Source organism: Monodon monoceros, unplaced genomic scaffold (genome assembly GCF_005190385.1).
Source record: "Monodon monoceros isolate NGI ecotype Baffin Bay Population unplaced genomic scaffold, NGI_Narwhal_1 Super_Scaffold_2, whole genome shotgun sequence".
Lineage (NCBI taxonomy): Eukaryota > Metazoa > Chordata > Mammalia > Artiodactyla > Monodontidae > Monodon > Monodon monoceros.
In genome coordinates, this window is record NW_021703776.1 from 101,746,350 (window position 1) to 101,762,274 (window position 15,925).

At 41.0% G+C, this 15,925-nt stretch overlaps 1 protein-coding gene across 2 annotated transcripts in view; it reads left to right on the plus strand.

Annotated features, from left to right (window-relative positions):
- DPP6 (dipeptidyl peptidase like 6) overlaps window positions 1–15,925 on the plus strand; it is a 764,679-nt gene that overhangs the window by 388,705 nt on the left and 360,049 nt on the right. For both annotated transcript variants that reach the window (XM_029234469.1, XM_029234470.1), the window contains exon 3: window positions 10,255–10,353. In XM_029234469.1, the coding sequence (XP_029090302.1) occupies window positions 10,255–10,353 (99 nt within the window). The remainder of the gene's footprint in view (window positions 1–10,254; window positions 10,354–15,925) is intronic.

Here is a 15,925-nt window from a genome sequence, read left to right on the forward strand (position 1 = left end):
CTTCCCAGACCGGGGCATGAACCCGTGTCCCCTGCATTGGCAGGCGGACTCTCAACCACTGCACCACCAGGGAAGCCCAGCATTTTGCTTTTATATTGAAAAAAAAAATGAAATTTATCTAAGTATCAAGAATAGATTACAGCTTTACCATTTACTACAAAGTCTATGGATAATCACCAAAGGAACCTATAAAAAATAAAAACGAGAAGTTATTCCAAATAAATAAATAAATAGGAAAATTTATTTAAAACATTCACAATTTTTTGCTTAGACGTATATTTCTCTTGTAAAACCTGACAATGCAGATAAAGCCATAGGGAGAGAGAAATTGTAGTTCTGTATCACTAAACAGTTTGCCTGGAGGCCTTCAGGTCAAATAGACTCTCGTTTCTTAAAATCTATCAATAGCTGTAACTAGTTTGTCCTTATTTGGACCTTGCCTTTCTTAAACGAACCCGTTTTCTTAGCAATTCTAATGGATTGTTTCTACTTGAAATGAAGTAAAACTGTATTGCAGACAAAATGAACACCCATATAGATAATGCTAATAAAATGTGTAAGTAGGTTTAGAAAGGTTACTGAATACAGGTCTATATTCAAATATTAATTGTGTTTCCGTGTACTAACAACAAATGTTTGCAAATTGAAATTTTGAAAATACCAGTTGTATTATTCTGCTTGGGCTGGCATAACAAAGCCACAGACTGCATTCAAACAACAGAAATTTATTTTCTCACAGTTCTCGAGTCTTTAAGCCCAAGGTTAAGGGCCAGCAGGGTTGGTTCCTAGTGAGACCTCTCTTCCTCCCTGGCAGATGGCATCTTGTCACTGTGTCTCCATTGCTTTTTCTCTGCCTGAATGCACAGAGAGAGAGAAAGAAAGAGAGAGCTCTGTCTCTATTCCTCTCTTTTTACAAGGATATCAGTCCTGTTGGATTAGGGCCCCACCTTTATGATCTCATTTAACTGCAACCTTTAAGGTTCTGTCTCCAAGTACAGTCACATTGGGATTTAAGGCTTCAACATATGAACTGGGGAGAGAGGAAACAATTCAGTCCATAACACCAGTACATAAGGACAACTTTGCTTGGCATTACCTTGTCTACACAGTCTGACCTCAAAGATTTACATCCATCCCACATACAAAGTACATTCACTCCATCCTAAGGCCCCCAGAAGCCTCAAACTATTACAGCATCGGTTCAAAGCCCAAAATCTCATCAGCTCAGCAGTCCCAAATATCATCATGTAAGTCATCTAGATGAGTTATGGGTAAGACTGGGTGTGCTCCATCCTGGGGCAAAATTCATCACTATCGTGAATCTGTGAAACGAAAGAAATAAGTGTCTTCTTCTGAATACAGTGGTGAAACAGGCATAGGATAACAGTTATAGGCATTTCTGTTCAAAAAAGGGGAAAATTGAAGGAAAAAAAGGGGTAACCAGTTCCAAACCATTTCTAAATCCAATTGGGCAAACTCCTTTAGTTTTAAAGGCCTGGGAATAATGCTCTGAGGCTTTCAGCTCTGCCCTCTGGAGATCATTCTTCTTCTTCATGAAAGGTAGCATGAGTTTGTAGCTGAGTAATTTTATCAGCACATTTCCCGTCTGAGGATTTTGGAAGTCTGACACCCTTCTTTTATTTCATAGTCTCTCTGTCCTTTTCAGTCCGAGCTGGCAATGCTACTGCAGGTATAGAATTCTTAAGAACCTGTGGGTCTCCTATGTATGTCATGGGGATCCATTCCATTAGACAAGACTCCTCCACAGGATTTTCCTAGATACTCCCTTCTCTATGTCTGGCTTCTGCTGAGATGGCTGAGGAGATCTGTGAGTTACACACTTAGGTTTCAAAGAGCTTTTCGTGTGTCTGCATACCCTGAGCTTTTGATCTTTCAGACATATTGGCAAAAGTTTGTTGTGCCACATCTACTGCTTTTCCTCTCCTAGTAGTGAATTTCTCAACTTTTGCATCTTTTACAATCTGGATAAGGGGAGACAAAGAAGATAGAGAAATAGCCAATAAGCACATGAAAAGATGCTCAACGCCATTAGCTTTGGAGTATTATTCATCCATAAAAAGGAGTGAAGTGCTGATACATATTATTACATACTATTACATGGATGAAACTTGAAAATATTATGATAAGTGAAATATGCCAATCACAAAAGATCAAGATATTGTACGATCCTATGTGAGTTACCCATACTAGCCAAATGTATAGATACAGAAAATAAATTTTTCATTGCTTAGGCCTGGGAAGAAAGGGGTGGGAATGGAGAGTGACTGCTAATGATTATGGAGTCTTCAGAAGGGGGAATACTGAAAACGTTCTAGACTTAGATCACAGTGGTAGTTGCACAAGTCTATTGAACATACTGAAACCATTGAGTTGTACACTTCTGATGGGTGAATTATATAGTGTGTAAATTTTATCTTAATAAAAATGTCCAAAAGAAGGAGAAGATTAGGTAAACATATCAACCTTTGTGCATTTTATTATGTGAAGTCCAATGGTTATAGCTCACTAAAGGAAACAGGCAGATAAATATATTTTAAGGTTTTAATTTATTTCCTAGATCTAAAAGAATAAGGTAAGGGCATAAAGAAGAGATGAATATCTTTGATGTTTTTGATTGAGAAGCTTAAGAAGCATGACATCTAGAACTTCTTAATTTATAGAGTGTGTTGAATAATGCTGATAACTTGGTTTCTAGCATTTGAGTAAAATGTACAATATGACTAATTTCGGTATTATGCTATGAGCTTCCTTAGATGCTTCAGAAGGTATGTGAACTTGTAAGAAAAAGCCTTTAAGATAGATCAATATCTGTGGGACTCTTTGTAGATATAAATTTGGGTTATAACCATAAATAATATATTTCAGTAATGAAAAGACTTTATTACAAAAAATAAGCAAAAAGTGAAAGCAAAGATGTAGATTTTAAAAATGCTCATTTAACAGAAATTAGCTGAACGTGTGTATGTGCCAGGCTCCTTACAGGGATGAGGAAGACACAATTTTTGTCTTAAAAAGAAAAGGGGAACCATCAAGCTAGTATGGAAAGTAGACTTGAAAGGAAATAATCAGTTCCATGCTGACTCCTGGGAGCAGAAGGGAAAGCACGATCAACTTTGTCTGGATGAGTCAAAGAGAAGTACCTCCTAAAAGCAGCCTTGACTGTGGGTTTTCTTGTAGCTCCTCCACCATCACTCCTGACAATGTGGTTTAATGTAATTCTTTTTTTTTAATTTTATTGATGCCTAGTTGACTTACAGTGTTGTGTTAATTTCTGCTGTACAGCAAAGTGACTCAATTTACATATATATACATTCTTTTTCATATTCTTTTCCATTATGGTTTATCACAGGATATTGAGTATATCGATAGTTCCCTGTGCTATACAGTAGCACCTTGTTGTTTATCCGTTCTATATATAATAGTTTGCATCTGCTAATCCAAAACTCCCAATCCATCCCTCCCTCACTCCCTTCCCCCTTGGCAACCACAAGTCTGTTCTCTATGTTTGTGAGTCTGTTTCTGTTTTGTAAATAAGTATTTGTATCATTCTTTTTAGATTCCACATATAAGTGATATCATATGGTATTTTTCTTTCTCTGTCTGACTTACTTTACTCAATATGATAATCTCTAGTCCCATCCGTGTTGCTGCAAATGGTATTATTTCATTTCTTTTCATGGCTGGGTAGTACTCCACTGTATATATGTATACCACGTCTTCTTTATCCATTCATCTGTCGGTGGACATTTACGTTGTTTCCACGTCTCGGCTGTTGTAAGGAGTGCAGCAATGAACATTGACGTGCATCTGTTTTTACAAATTAGAGTTTTATCTGGGTGTATGTCCAGGAGTGGGATTGCTGGATCATATGGCAACTCTCTTTTTAATACAGTTCTTAACCCAACCATAGATACTTAGTTTCTTACATTCGGGAGTGGACTTTTCCAGAGAGATTTCTCCAGAGAATTGTATTTTGCTGTAATTTGGAGTAAATCTCACTATTTGTAAAGGGAGAGAGTGCTCCCTTGACTCAGTGGCTGCTGCTCCCTACTGTCTCTAGGATTTCTGTCTGTGTATGAGATGTTTCCTTCTCAGTCCTGACCTAAGGATTCACGCGGTAAATGATCTGGACAGGTTAACTCAGGATTAGGTGAAAAATTCCCAAATTCGTATCATGATTTGTAGGCATGTTACCTGGTTTAAATGTCATTGTTCCTAAGCTGTTGGTAGTGTAGCGTAACTAAATTTATTCTTTCATTGTGATAAGAATCTACCTACCAAGGAAATATGAGTAGTATCTATAGCAGACATTATTATTGACTGAACTTCTTTTATTTAAGAAAGAAAGAAAGAAAAAAGAAATCTAACTGGAAGTATTGGGCCCAGCCTCTAACCATATCTGACATAGTGCACTCATTCAGCTCACATGCGGGCAGAGTGAAGGGAAATGTTTCCTGTGTTTTCACTGAGCTTTTTCCTCTTACTGCGCAGCTCTCTGTGTTAGGATAGTCGTCAGTGGAACAGGCTGCAGTGATTTGCTTTTCAGCAAATGCTTTGTCATTGGAACTTGTGAACTAACAGTGCAAACACTGAAAAATTGATTTCCACATGTTCCTCTGTAGGTGTTTGTATGGAAACATACAAATATTATCAACTTCTATAGAAATAACATGCAAGTTTCCCAGTGACTTATCCTAAATGTAAGAGTAGTTTTACTCTGAGTCTCAGGTTGGGGTCTGTCTTTCTGTGGAGCTACTTCTGACACACCCACACTGTCCTTGTCCCCTTCGAGTTTTGAAAGCACTTAGTACAGCCAAACTACTCGTAGCAGGGTGACCACTTGCTATGTGCCAGTCATTACATTGATAGTATGAGTTCCTTGTTAATCTGCTTTGGTGGCTAAGTTTTTTCTAATTAAGGAAATGTATGCCTTAAAATGTTTTTTTCCAACCTTTTCTTTATTTACAGAAAACTTTTTTACCTGGAGAACATAGTGTTTTATCAGGATCATCATTAACATTACCTGCATTTTGTGATTTTATTAGCATCCCAGTTCTGGAATAGGTTGTGAACAAGCCAGATTCTGTGAATAATGTCAATATTTAAGTTCTGCATATGTGGTTAATGTTAGCTTTACTGCCTTACCATGAATCTTTGGAGAAGCCACTCAGCCTCTCGGGAGCTCAGGTTTACCTTCCATAAAATGGTGTTCCTTCGTCCTCCTTCTTGTAGGATCGAGAGGTAATAACTCTCAGAATCCTCCAAAGACTGCAAAACATTTTAGAGTTGTCAGTTATTCCAATTTCTAACAAAAGCAGAGTTTACAAGAGACTTCTGACTAATCTGGGTAGGTTTCTCTGTTATCACATTGGGTTTGTCAGTAGCTAACCCCCCACCACCACTAGCAGTGATTGAAAACACCTGGGAGGATTATGCGTCAGATTAACCTGCTTTAGGGTCAAAGGATTTGTTTCTAATATTAAAAATCTCTGGAGAAGAGGTTCCAGAATGTTGTCCAATAATTGTACTATTTAACAACATAACTATTTAACAAGCATCAGGAATGGAAAGGAGCCTTGCATTATATACTGACCTACACAAAGAACAACTACATCACTACAGATTATAACAGACCTTTGCATGCCAGTGAGCTAACCAAGGTGCCAAGTTAATTACAAGTGCCGTGTTGTTATCTGACTACAGGACTGTAGGAAAGGACTGAAGGAAACTTCACTTTTCAATCATCCCCAAATTTTCTTCAGGATAAAGTCCAAACTCTAAGAGCCACTGGCCACTTCTTATATCTCCATGTGTATATTGATTTTCATTTAAAGGTGACAGGTTGAGCATAGAAGTTTTTCCTTTTCATTTCAAGCGTTTAGAAATGAGAGAAGATATATAGTAAAAACATAGCTGCAGTCAAAAACCAGAAAGGGAGTTCTTCCTATACCTAGAATAGAAAAGTATTCTTAGAAGAAGGACCAGGTAAAAACCTACAGCAGCAAGTAAGGCCAAATCCCTGCTGCCCTAAAGGAACAGAGGCTGAAGTCAGGCCCAACAGTAGGGGATAGGATACTGGTGTCTATGGAGGCCAGAGGCTGGACAAGTGGCCCCTGCCTTAAAATGGCATTTATGTTCAGAGGTTCTTGAATCTCTGAAAGGGCTCCAGCCCAAATGGCCACACAGGCCTGGTGAGAGCCATTACCCGGATGGACCCTCTGACTGCCCAGGACATTCTTGTGACCACACCACCAGGACACTTGCAGGAGAGAACCTCACAACTAAGATCAAAGGACCCACAGAAACCATCCCCTAAAAGCAGCACACCAGCTTAACACATATAAGAACTTAACTCCAAAGAAATATAAATCAGCTAGGGAAAACAGAAAATGACACTTTAGGGTTTTTTTTTTTTTAAATGATCGATGTGATAAAAGAGCTTGCAACTGTAAGAGTCGATGATCTTGAGAAAGAGCTAATTAGGAATATTAGAAATTAAAATATAATTATTTAAAAATTTAAAACTCAGTAGTGAAATGAAACAGACACAATAGAGAAAAAATAAAGTGGAAAATGGAGCTGAAGAAATCATGCAAGTAGATAAAGTGGAAGACGGAGCTGAAGAAATCATGCTAATTCATAAAGTGGAAGATGGAGCTGAAGAAATCATGCAAATGCTCCCAAAGACATAAAAATGCCAAAGACGTGAAAGAAAAAGCTAGGAGTGTGGAGGCTGGACCTAAAAGCTCCTGTGCAGGTCCAGTGGGGTCTGGAAGGATGGAGCGGTAATGTTGACTGAGACAGTTACCGGTAATATTCCTGATCCAGAGAAAGTAGTTCTTAGACTGAAAATACTACTGACTGGGAAGCAGGATGTTTAAAGAAGATCCACAAGCAGACACTTTCTAATGGAATTTCAGAATATCAGATATAATGAGAGAATCTACCTTCATCTCAAGACATTTTCAACTCGCACTTTCTACTGTGCCAATGTCGACATGCTCACAATTTCCTGAAAATACTGCATTCACCAATGCCTTCATGCCCTTGCAATCCTCCTAGCTTGAATGTTCTTCTTTTATCTCTTTTATCTTGGCTAGGGGGTTCTTTTCTCAAAGAATTCTTTCTGGAATTCCCCCTACTTTTTATTCTGCAGTCTCCTTAAATATTAGCACGCCAGGTTCTGATGCCCTCAGCCCTGTCACTGCTACAGTGTGGTCATTCTTTCAGCCTTGGTTCCATTGCTCTGTGAGATTCTTAAGGTCAGCTTATAAGGTGTTTCATTTGTGATTCTTCAGGGCTCAGCATGACTCCTGAACATGGCAGTCACTCGTGCTTGTCATCACCTCAAAGGGTTTTTGGAATTCATCAGGCTGTAAGTCAGTAACTCAGATAGCACTTGGCCACGTGAGCAAGCCGTCAAGGTCCATAGAGGCCAGTGGTGATGGTTTTGAGGAGGCAGAGCTGATATTGACACAATCAAGTGTCCTGGCGTGGGCGGAGCGCTTTGTATAGTGTATATCATAATGCCGCCGTTACAAGCTGTCCCTATTTAAGTTGTGTAAGATTTTAAAGTATGTTTTAAAAACAGAGGAAGTAATAGTTTTCTAAAAATAAAACACATTTTTGGACTTCCCTGGTGGCGCAGTGGTTAAGAAGCCACGCTTCCAATGCAGGGGACACAGATTCGATCCCTGGTCAGGGGCGTTCCATGTGCCACGCGGCGCAGCCAAAAAAAACCCAAATATATATATTTTTGGATGAATTCCTAGTCATTTGTGAAAAGAAAATTTTTTATAAAGTGAATAAATTGGCTTTTCATAGTTTACCCAAAGTTTGTTGAAATGACAGTCTTTCATTCTTTTCTTATTAGACATGTGGATAACCAAAATGTGGAGCTAGAATCATCCCTGAATAATGGTGTTTACTTAGATACAATTTAAGTTTTAATATGATTATTTTATGACCATATACTTGAGTGTCGCTGAAATTTTTATTCTTTGTTCTTTTTAAATTTTATTTATTGTATTTTAATTGAAATATATTTGACATATAACATTGTGTAAGTTTAAGTGTACAACATGTTGATTTGATACATTTATATATTGCAATATGATTGCCTTTGTAGGGTTAGCTAGCACCCTCTATAAGGTCACATAATTATCTTTTTTTTGGTAGGAATAATTAAGGTCTAGTCTCTTAGCAAGTTTGATGTTTATAATATAGTATTGTTGTCTGTAATCACTGCACTGTGCACTTATTTATCGACTAGTTGCAAGTATACTTCTTAATTACTAGATCACCGTATAACTTTTATTAGACCGTTGTCTAGTAATCTTTAAAATTTTCATTTATTGTCTGTCTTCCATACTGAAATGCATTGAAGCGGTGTGTCTTTTTTCGGGGCTGCTTCAATTGCAGATAGGAAGGTCCTAGAGGAAAGAATTTGGTTTGGTTTTAACATGTTTTGATCAGCCCCTGGGAGAGCTCCACATATAATCAGGTCTAACAAGAAGGCCACCTTGAACCATATCATTCTGTAAATTTCGAAAGACTTTTACACACATTAATCCTACTTGATATGCAAGAAATCAGTCAGTGTGCAACGTTTCTGAGAATTTCAGTAATCTGTCACATCCAGGGAGGCCAAAAGAAAGAAACCATAGGAGATGTAACAAAATCTACATGCTAGAACCCTAGAGGAAGCTTTGGAGATTTCATTCAGAGATTCTATATTCTTATTTCATTATGTACTATAACAAAAATTCTTTTTGTTTTCCCAACCTGCCACAGATTTTGAAACAGAAAGTTGAAAGAGGCAAAGGGTACTGTTGAGGGCAAGCATTGTGACAGCCCAAGGAGTGAAGGTGGCTCAACAGCCAGAAATTGAGGCGAGAAACAGACGTAACGACCAAACATCCAAATGTAAAAGCATACTGATCTGAAACCACCTCACGTAGGAGGCACACAGACCTCCACACCTTGATTAGCACTGAGGGTGCCCCACACAGCAGCCCAACCCAAAACGGGAGAAAGGAGGACCTGAATCTTCAGGAAGAGTACCACAGCTGGCATCTTCTATTTAAGAGGGCGGGATCATAAATAAACGTTCTAGTAAATGATGTACATCAGAAATGGTTAAGATAAGGAGTTTCTTCTTATTATAAAGGAAATGAAGGTGGTTTGGTGTCCTGTTCTGTGGGTTTAATCTGCTTAGTCTCACAGGTCAGATGCCCAGACAGCCCTTTGTCTTTTCAAAGTAGATGAATGGATTTTTGTGCCACTGGAGAGAACGTCTTCTGAGGCAGATCTAAAACCCCAGACACTTCAACCTCAGGAAACAGGATAAAAGCTGCCAGGTTCCTAAAGTCTCCCCGCTGGGCCCCTTAGCTAAACATTGCCTCTTGGGATGGATGTTCAAGTCTTATCCCAGGTGCTTACTCCCAAGCATGGTGATCCAGGTAAGGGAGGGCAAAATCTATTAGTTTGCAGACGGAATTTGGGGCGTGATTCTATCTGAAGAACTAATCCCCAACCTAAAGGCAGCCAGGGACAAGTGAGGCACATGGAGAATAAATACCTAAGGAATGTGTTAGTTGTCTTTGAATTTTCAGCATCCAACATGTTATCTCCAGTTGGCGTTATAAATGCTTAATGACTGACTGGTTACATAACAAGTTGAGATCCTTTCCTTTCTTGACTATTCCCGCCTTATTGCTCATCAGTCAGCTTTGAAACAACTATTTACCTTCATATCTAAGAAATACGATCATTCATGTTTTGCAGGCAGAGGGGGCGTAATGATGCCATTTTACTGAACCGTGATTCCCCTTACCATAGGTTTTTTTTTTTTTCGGCACGCGGGCCTCTCACTGCTGCGGCTTCTCCTGTTGCGGAGCACAGGCTCCGGACACGCAGGCCCAGCAGCCATGGCTCACGGGCCCAGCCGCTCTGCGGCATGTGGGATCCTCCCGGACCGGGGCACGAACCCGTGTCCCCTGCATCGGCAGGCGGACTCTCAACCACTGTGCCACCAGGGAAGCCCCCTTACCATAGTTTTTGATAGCTTAGCTAAAAACAGAAAACATTCTTTTGTTCAGCACTTACTTATAGAAATTATGTCTTACCATATATATTATTTCTGTATGGCAATCAGAATGTTTTATACTCCTCTTTTTTTTTTTTTTTTACCAAAAAACAAAAATTTTGACCATTTGCCTCGTTCTTTTCTAGCGGAAGATAACAGTCTGTCTCAAAAGAAGAAGGTGACTGTGGAAGATCTCTTCAGTGAAGATTTCAAAATTCATGATCCCGAGGCTAAGTGGATAAGTGGTGAGTCCTGAGTCCTGAGTGCATGTGAGAAAGCACTTTCCCACTCCCTGCCACTTTTTGAGAGTTTGGGTGTCGTAGTTTGCCTTTCACCTTCTCTCTCTGGCTGTAGAAGTGGATCCTCAGAGCTCTTGCTGTGAGCACCATCTTATTATCAGTCTAAGAAAATGCACATCTGGTAAAATCAGGCTGCTTCTTCATGGGAAATGGGTCCTCCGTGTCGCCTCCCTGAATCATAATTTCTCAGACGGAGATGTGAGGTGTTGCTAAGCAACAAGACGGGGAGAGACACAGCTGAACCTTCCTCCTTTCTCCATGTTCTTTATTCCCTTTTGTACTCCTCTTGCTTTCACTCCAACTAGATACAAGGGCCAAAAGGAACTAAAAGGTTTCTTCTAGAATGCTGTCTAATGAAGGAAACAGCGGAGCCTCGTGCATCGATGCAGATAAATTAATTTTCCTCTTGAACTTTAATCTGGATGAAATCTTCTTTGGGCTGATTTTTTTAAACAATAAAGCAAAATAGAACTGGTGGAAAAAGGCAGTATGTTTATAAGGCATGTTTTGGTTCAAAACAGTCCATTTCCTGTAGTTGGGTCTGAAACAATTTTCAGGGTGCAGTCCTGGGAGGAAAGATGTAAATGACTGCTCCCCATCTTCTGCAGGCTTTGCTGCATCCCTCTCGTGTAGTCTGGTCCTAGAACCTCTGCTGCTATCTCCATGGATATTGTTTGCATTTAGTCTTAGCCTCAGTGGGATGCACTTGAAAATTAATCCTCAGGTCAAAGAACCTTTGTAGTGGAATGCTAGAGATCTAGTTCACATCCTGGCTTCTATAGTAAATGAGGCCCAGAGAGGTTAAGTGAATTTTCTGAGGTCACAGAGCTAGTTAGTGACACAGCTGTGGCTGGAAGCCTGTCTCCTCACTTCCCCTTTTGTGCTCTTTCCACTACTGTTTTGTTGAGTGACACCGTGTGATTACGTTTTCTTGCTGTCAGACTCCTCTGAAATGCTTCTTATGCTTCACAAACTCTTGAAAATCAACCAGCATTGAGTTTTTGCCTTTAGTCTCCCACTAGGACAGTAGCTTCTCCTTTGTCCTCCACTATGGCTTAGGTATTAATTTCTGATCCTTAGATTCACTTATTTAAAAATTAAAGAAGTAGCTGAATCTCAGAGGGAATGTATTTTATAAGATGGAATTGGGGAGAAATGAGAGCAGTGTATTGTGAATGCCAGTGGGGGGCACATGGAAATCCAAAGCATAGATTGAGCCAAGGTCTTTGTTATTTGACTGAGGAAGTAATTTTACCTTTGGTATTGAGGGGGACTCAGCCTCTGCTTCCTGGTTGCATTTTCCCATATTGCGGAGGAAGGAGGTAAGCATGGATCGTGCGCTGGGACTGACCTTGGGGATAAAAGGTGATCGCTCTCTTCTTAAGGAGAACAGAGTCATTCTGGGCACAAAACGGGGAGGAGCAAAGGCAGCCGGGAGCGAGGTGCAGGAAGCGTGTGACGCCCTCATCGTCCTGAGAAGGGGTTTCAACGAAGGTGCATAAACTTGGTCTCAAAGGTATAGGGTTCAGAGCAGGTCAGAGGGGGCCCTGCAAAGACTCCATGAGGTGCTAAAATAATATAGGGAGATCTTTATATTAGGGTGCCCATGGTCTCAGACTTGGCCTAAACCAGCTTTCCCTGTGCAAAAAATGTAAAAAGTGTAAAAGCAGAGATCTGGAGGCCCGGGGCACCTGAGTTTCTGCAGGAACCGTGTTGGTTACTGTTGAAAGGTGTTTTGTATCTCATGAGCTAATCTATGCTGCAGATGCATAGAGCTGGCCTTCTGGCCAGAGGAAGCCAGCCAAGATTTTGTTATAGCCACAAAGTTGGGCATTAATACAAGCAGTTGAGAAGTGGCCTTGTGCCCAGCAGAAAATGCCCAGCCTCTCTGTTTCAGCAGGTTAAGTCTATTCATAAGACCACCTGTGTTTCAAATACACGTGACTTTGGTATCCAGGAGCTTTCTTAAGTGAATTCCTCCTTTGTAAATGTAAGCACAGTGTGAAGTTTTATTGCAAATTAGCCAGGTGGTCAGGTCTCCCCAGAGACCAGGCACTGTCAAGAGTGTGAGGGACCATAACTGTTTCCCCTGCCCTTTTAGCTGCCCCCCTCCAACTTTTCTTTCACTTATTCCTCTTCCTGATCAGTCCCTTGCTTCCTGCTCCCTGAAGATGTAATAGCTTAAAGTGGATGAAATAACTGTGGTGATTAACTGTGCCTTCATAATGGATTTTTACAAATACCACAAAGAATTCATTCACTTTTTACATTACAAGTCTAAATGTGAAGATCCACAGAAAGACTACTATACATTCATAGGATTATCAAATGTTGTGGAGCTGAGATGAGCTTTAGAAATTATCAGAACATTAATTCATTCAATTAGTGATTATTGAGTGTCTACAATGTAGCAGGCAGATTGCCCATGGACCCCCAAAATGCAAGCATTTTTTTGCCTCTGGAACTGTTTCCCTGTGGTAGACTTGGAGTCACCACACACCACCACCACCACCATCTACCACCATCATCACTACGGCAACCTCATTCTTCTCCTCTTCTTCCTCCTTTCTCCTCTGTCTGTGCCTCCTCCCCTTCTTCTTCCTTACTGTCACTGTCACCGCCACCACCATCACCACCACCATCACCATCAACTACTGAGGGTTTCCCACATCTTAAGCTCTCTACTAAGTGCTTTGCACACATTAAATCATTTAATTCTCACAACTACCATTATTCACATTTTATGGATGAGGAAACTGAGCCAAGGGTGTTTAAATGACTCGATCAACATCACACAGTTAATGAGTAGCAAAATTCAGACTTGAACCTAGGTCTCTCTGGTTTCTGTAAACGGCTACATTGTATAGAATCGAAGCCCGCTGTCTCCAGCCAATTTCCCTGACAACCTCACTGGTTACATTGTGTGTTTTAAGCAAGGCTGTAGGTTGTATTTCAGAATTGTTGCCATTCCTTAAATTTTCTATTCTAGTATCCCTTACTCTCATGGTGCCTATGTTGAACTAACAAAATATCCAAGTGATCAAGAAAAATGGGGTAATTCCCCACAGAGAAAGAGACTTGGCTCTTTTAGTGCACATTAACCACTAAAGTTAACAAATGTTTCTTGGGTTTAATATTGGAGTTAATAGTCGAGAACTAAGATGTTTTATTTATCAGGAGAAAGTGGATTGGGTTGGAGTTAAATTTCTCCTCACCCATTTTTATACTAGAGACGATTTTTTTATCTACCTTTTCTGAAAATGATTGGTGTAACAGTCTTCAAATTCTCTAACGTCCGAAAGCTCTTGTAGACTTCCCTCACATACTTGTTGCAACCCCTGGGTCAAGTCAGATGAGGTGTGTAGAGCAGTAGAACTGACAACATCTGAACTCACTCGGAGCTCACTCTGAACTCCCTCCTACAAAGGAAGAGGCATACACTTCCTGAAATTGCCCAGGGTGTAGTCTCGCCACGTATTTGCTTAGTTGAGTAAATTCTTCTGTCTTTTATAAGTGACCACATTGGACTTCTCAACCTTTTGGATCCTTTAATGTGCTGTGCTGGGATTCTGTGATATGAGGTAGCCGCTGTGATGAGGTCTTCTGGTTACTCCAGACACGTAAGTCCATTTATGTCCATGGACCAGTCTTCCTGGGCTGTCTTGTTCCCTCTTTGCAACTCCTAGATGATGGATCATTTCAAACCTTCCCCTCTCTCCTTAATTTTCTGCAACCTTCTTCCCATCCTAATTCTCATTTAAAACGACCAGAAGAAAGCTTAAGAATACTCTCACCATCATATCTCCTTACCCACCACCATCTGCACCTGCCATGTGCTCTGCCCCTCCCCCAGCCTGTAACCACAGGACCTGTCTGTGCTCCATCTACAGAAATCAGAGGTGAACTTGCTTCACTTACTTGAGGAATAATTGTAGCAAATGTCTCCTTTCTTCTCTAAATGTTCATTTTTTAAATCTCTGTGTCAGATTATTCCCATCATCAGGCAGTTACGCTCTTATTTGCCTCACCGAAACACACACACAAAGCTTAGCGTGGCTCCACCTTCCCCACCGAGCACTGCCCAATTTCTTGTTCTCCTCTGCAACCTGAAACAGTTGTCTCTCTGTGACATCTCAGATTACTCTTCTCCAGTTCTTGCCAAGCCCACTCTAGTTAGGCTTTCACCCCCAGCGCTCCCTGACTCTCCTCCTGTCAAGGTCACCAATAACCTCCAGGTTGCTCAATTCCATGGTCACGTCTCAGACCTCATCTTAATCTGATCAGCAGCAGCCTTTGACACCATTGATTACTCCCTCTACCTGCACCAGCTTTCTCACTTGACCTGTAGGTCATCACCTTCTCTTGGTTTTATCTCTGCCTCATGGGCAGCTCCTTCTCAGACTCCTGTGCTGGTTCTCGCTCTTCTCTCCGACTTTTGATGTTGGTGGCCCCGGGACTCAGTCTTCATCCTCCCCTTTTGGTATCTACACTCATTCCCTCTGTGCTTTCATCTAGTCTCATGGCTTAAAATATTCACCTACCAATGACTCCTAACTTATTCTCCAGACCAGACCTCTCTCCTGAAGTTCTCAGGCGTCTCATAGACATTACAACCCTAACTTTAGTATCGCCAAATCTGAGTTCTTGACCTACCTCCCCACCCAAAAAAAAACCAAACAAAAAACCAAACCCACCTGCTCTATGCACAGCCTCTTCCAATTCGGCTGATGAGAAATTCGTTCTTCTGGCAGAACAGGCTGAAAGACTTGAAGTCATCGTTTACTTTGCTCTTTTCCTTGTACTTCATATCTAATCCACCAAGAACTTCTGCCAGCTCCGCCTTCAGAATACTCAGAGCCCATCTTAGATTCAGTCAGACACTCCTGACTGCCATTGGCATATTTGTCAGCTGGTTCATCTAAAGGATACAGGACTGGAGAAAGGCGTGGCAGCAGACAGGACCAGGAGCCATGCTCCTCAGTGGACCCTCAGGTAATGGCTCTGGTGCAAGCAGAAGGGGTCACTCACATGGGTGGAGTTTTTATGTTTCCACCTTTAGATGTCTGAAATCCTCAAGCCTCTGTACACTCATTCAGTCCCATGACTCTAGTTACTATCTATATGCCACTGAGTTTCAGTTCTGCAGCTCCAGCTCAAACGCTCTTCTGAGTGTGTTGTGTGTGTGTGTCTCACTGACTGATTTACATGTCCACCAGGATGTCTTGTGGACACTTCGAGTTCACGGGTCCAGGACTCATCTCCCCGCCCCCGATCTCCTGTCACAGAACTTTCCCTGGCTTTCCACTGCTTTCAGGAGAGGCGTGCAGCCCCAGCCCTGGGCACCCTCTGCTTCTCAGACTCTCTGAGATCAGTCCGCTTACTTTTCCTGCCTTGTCCCTCATGTGTCCTCAGTTTTCTCTTGCTCTGGACCGACTTGAACTTCTCTGATGGCTTCTGAAGTCCGTCTTCTTTTTCCCTCAGGGTGGTTCTCACAGGATGTTCTTTCTGCCCAGAACAC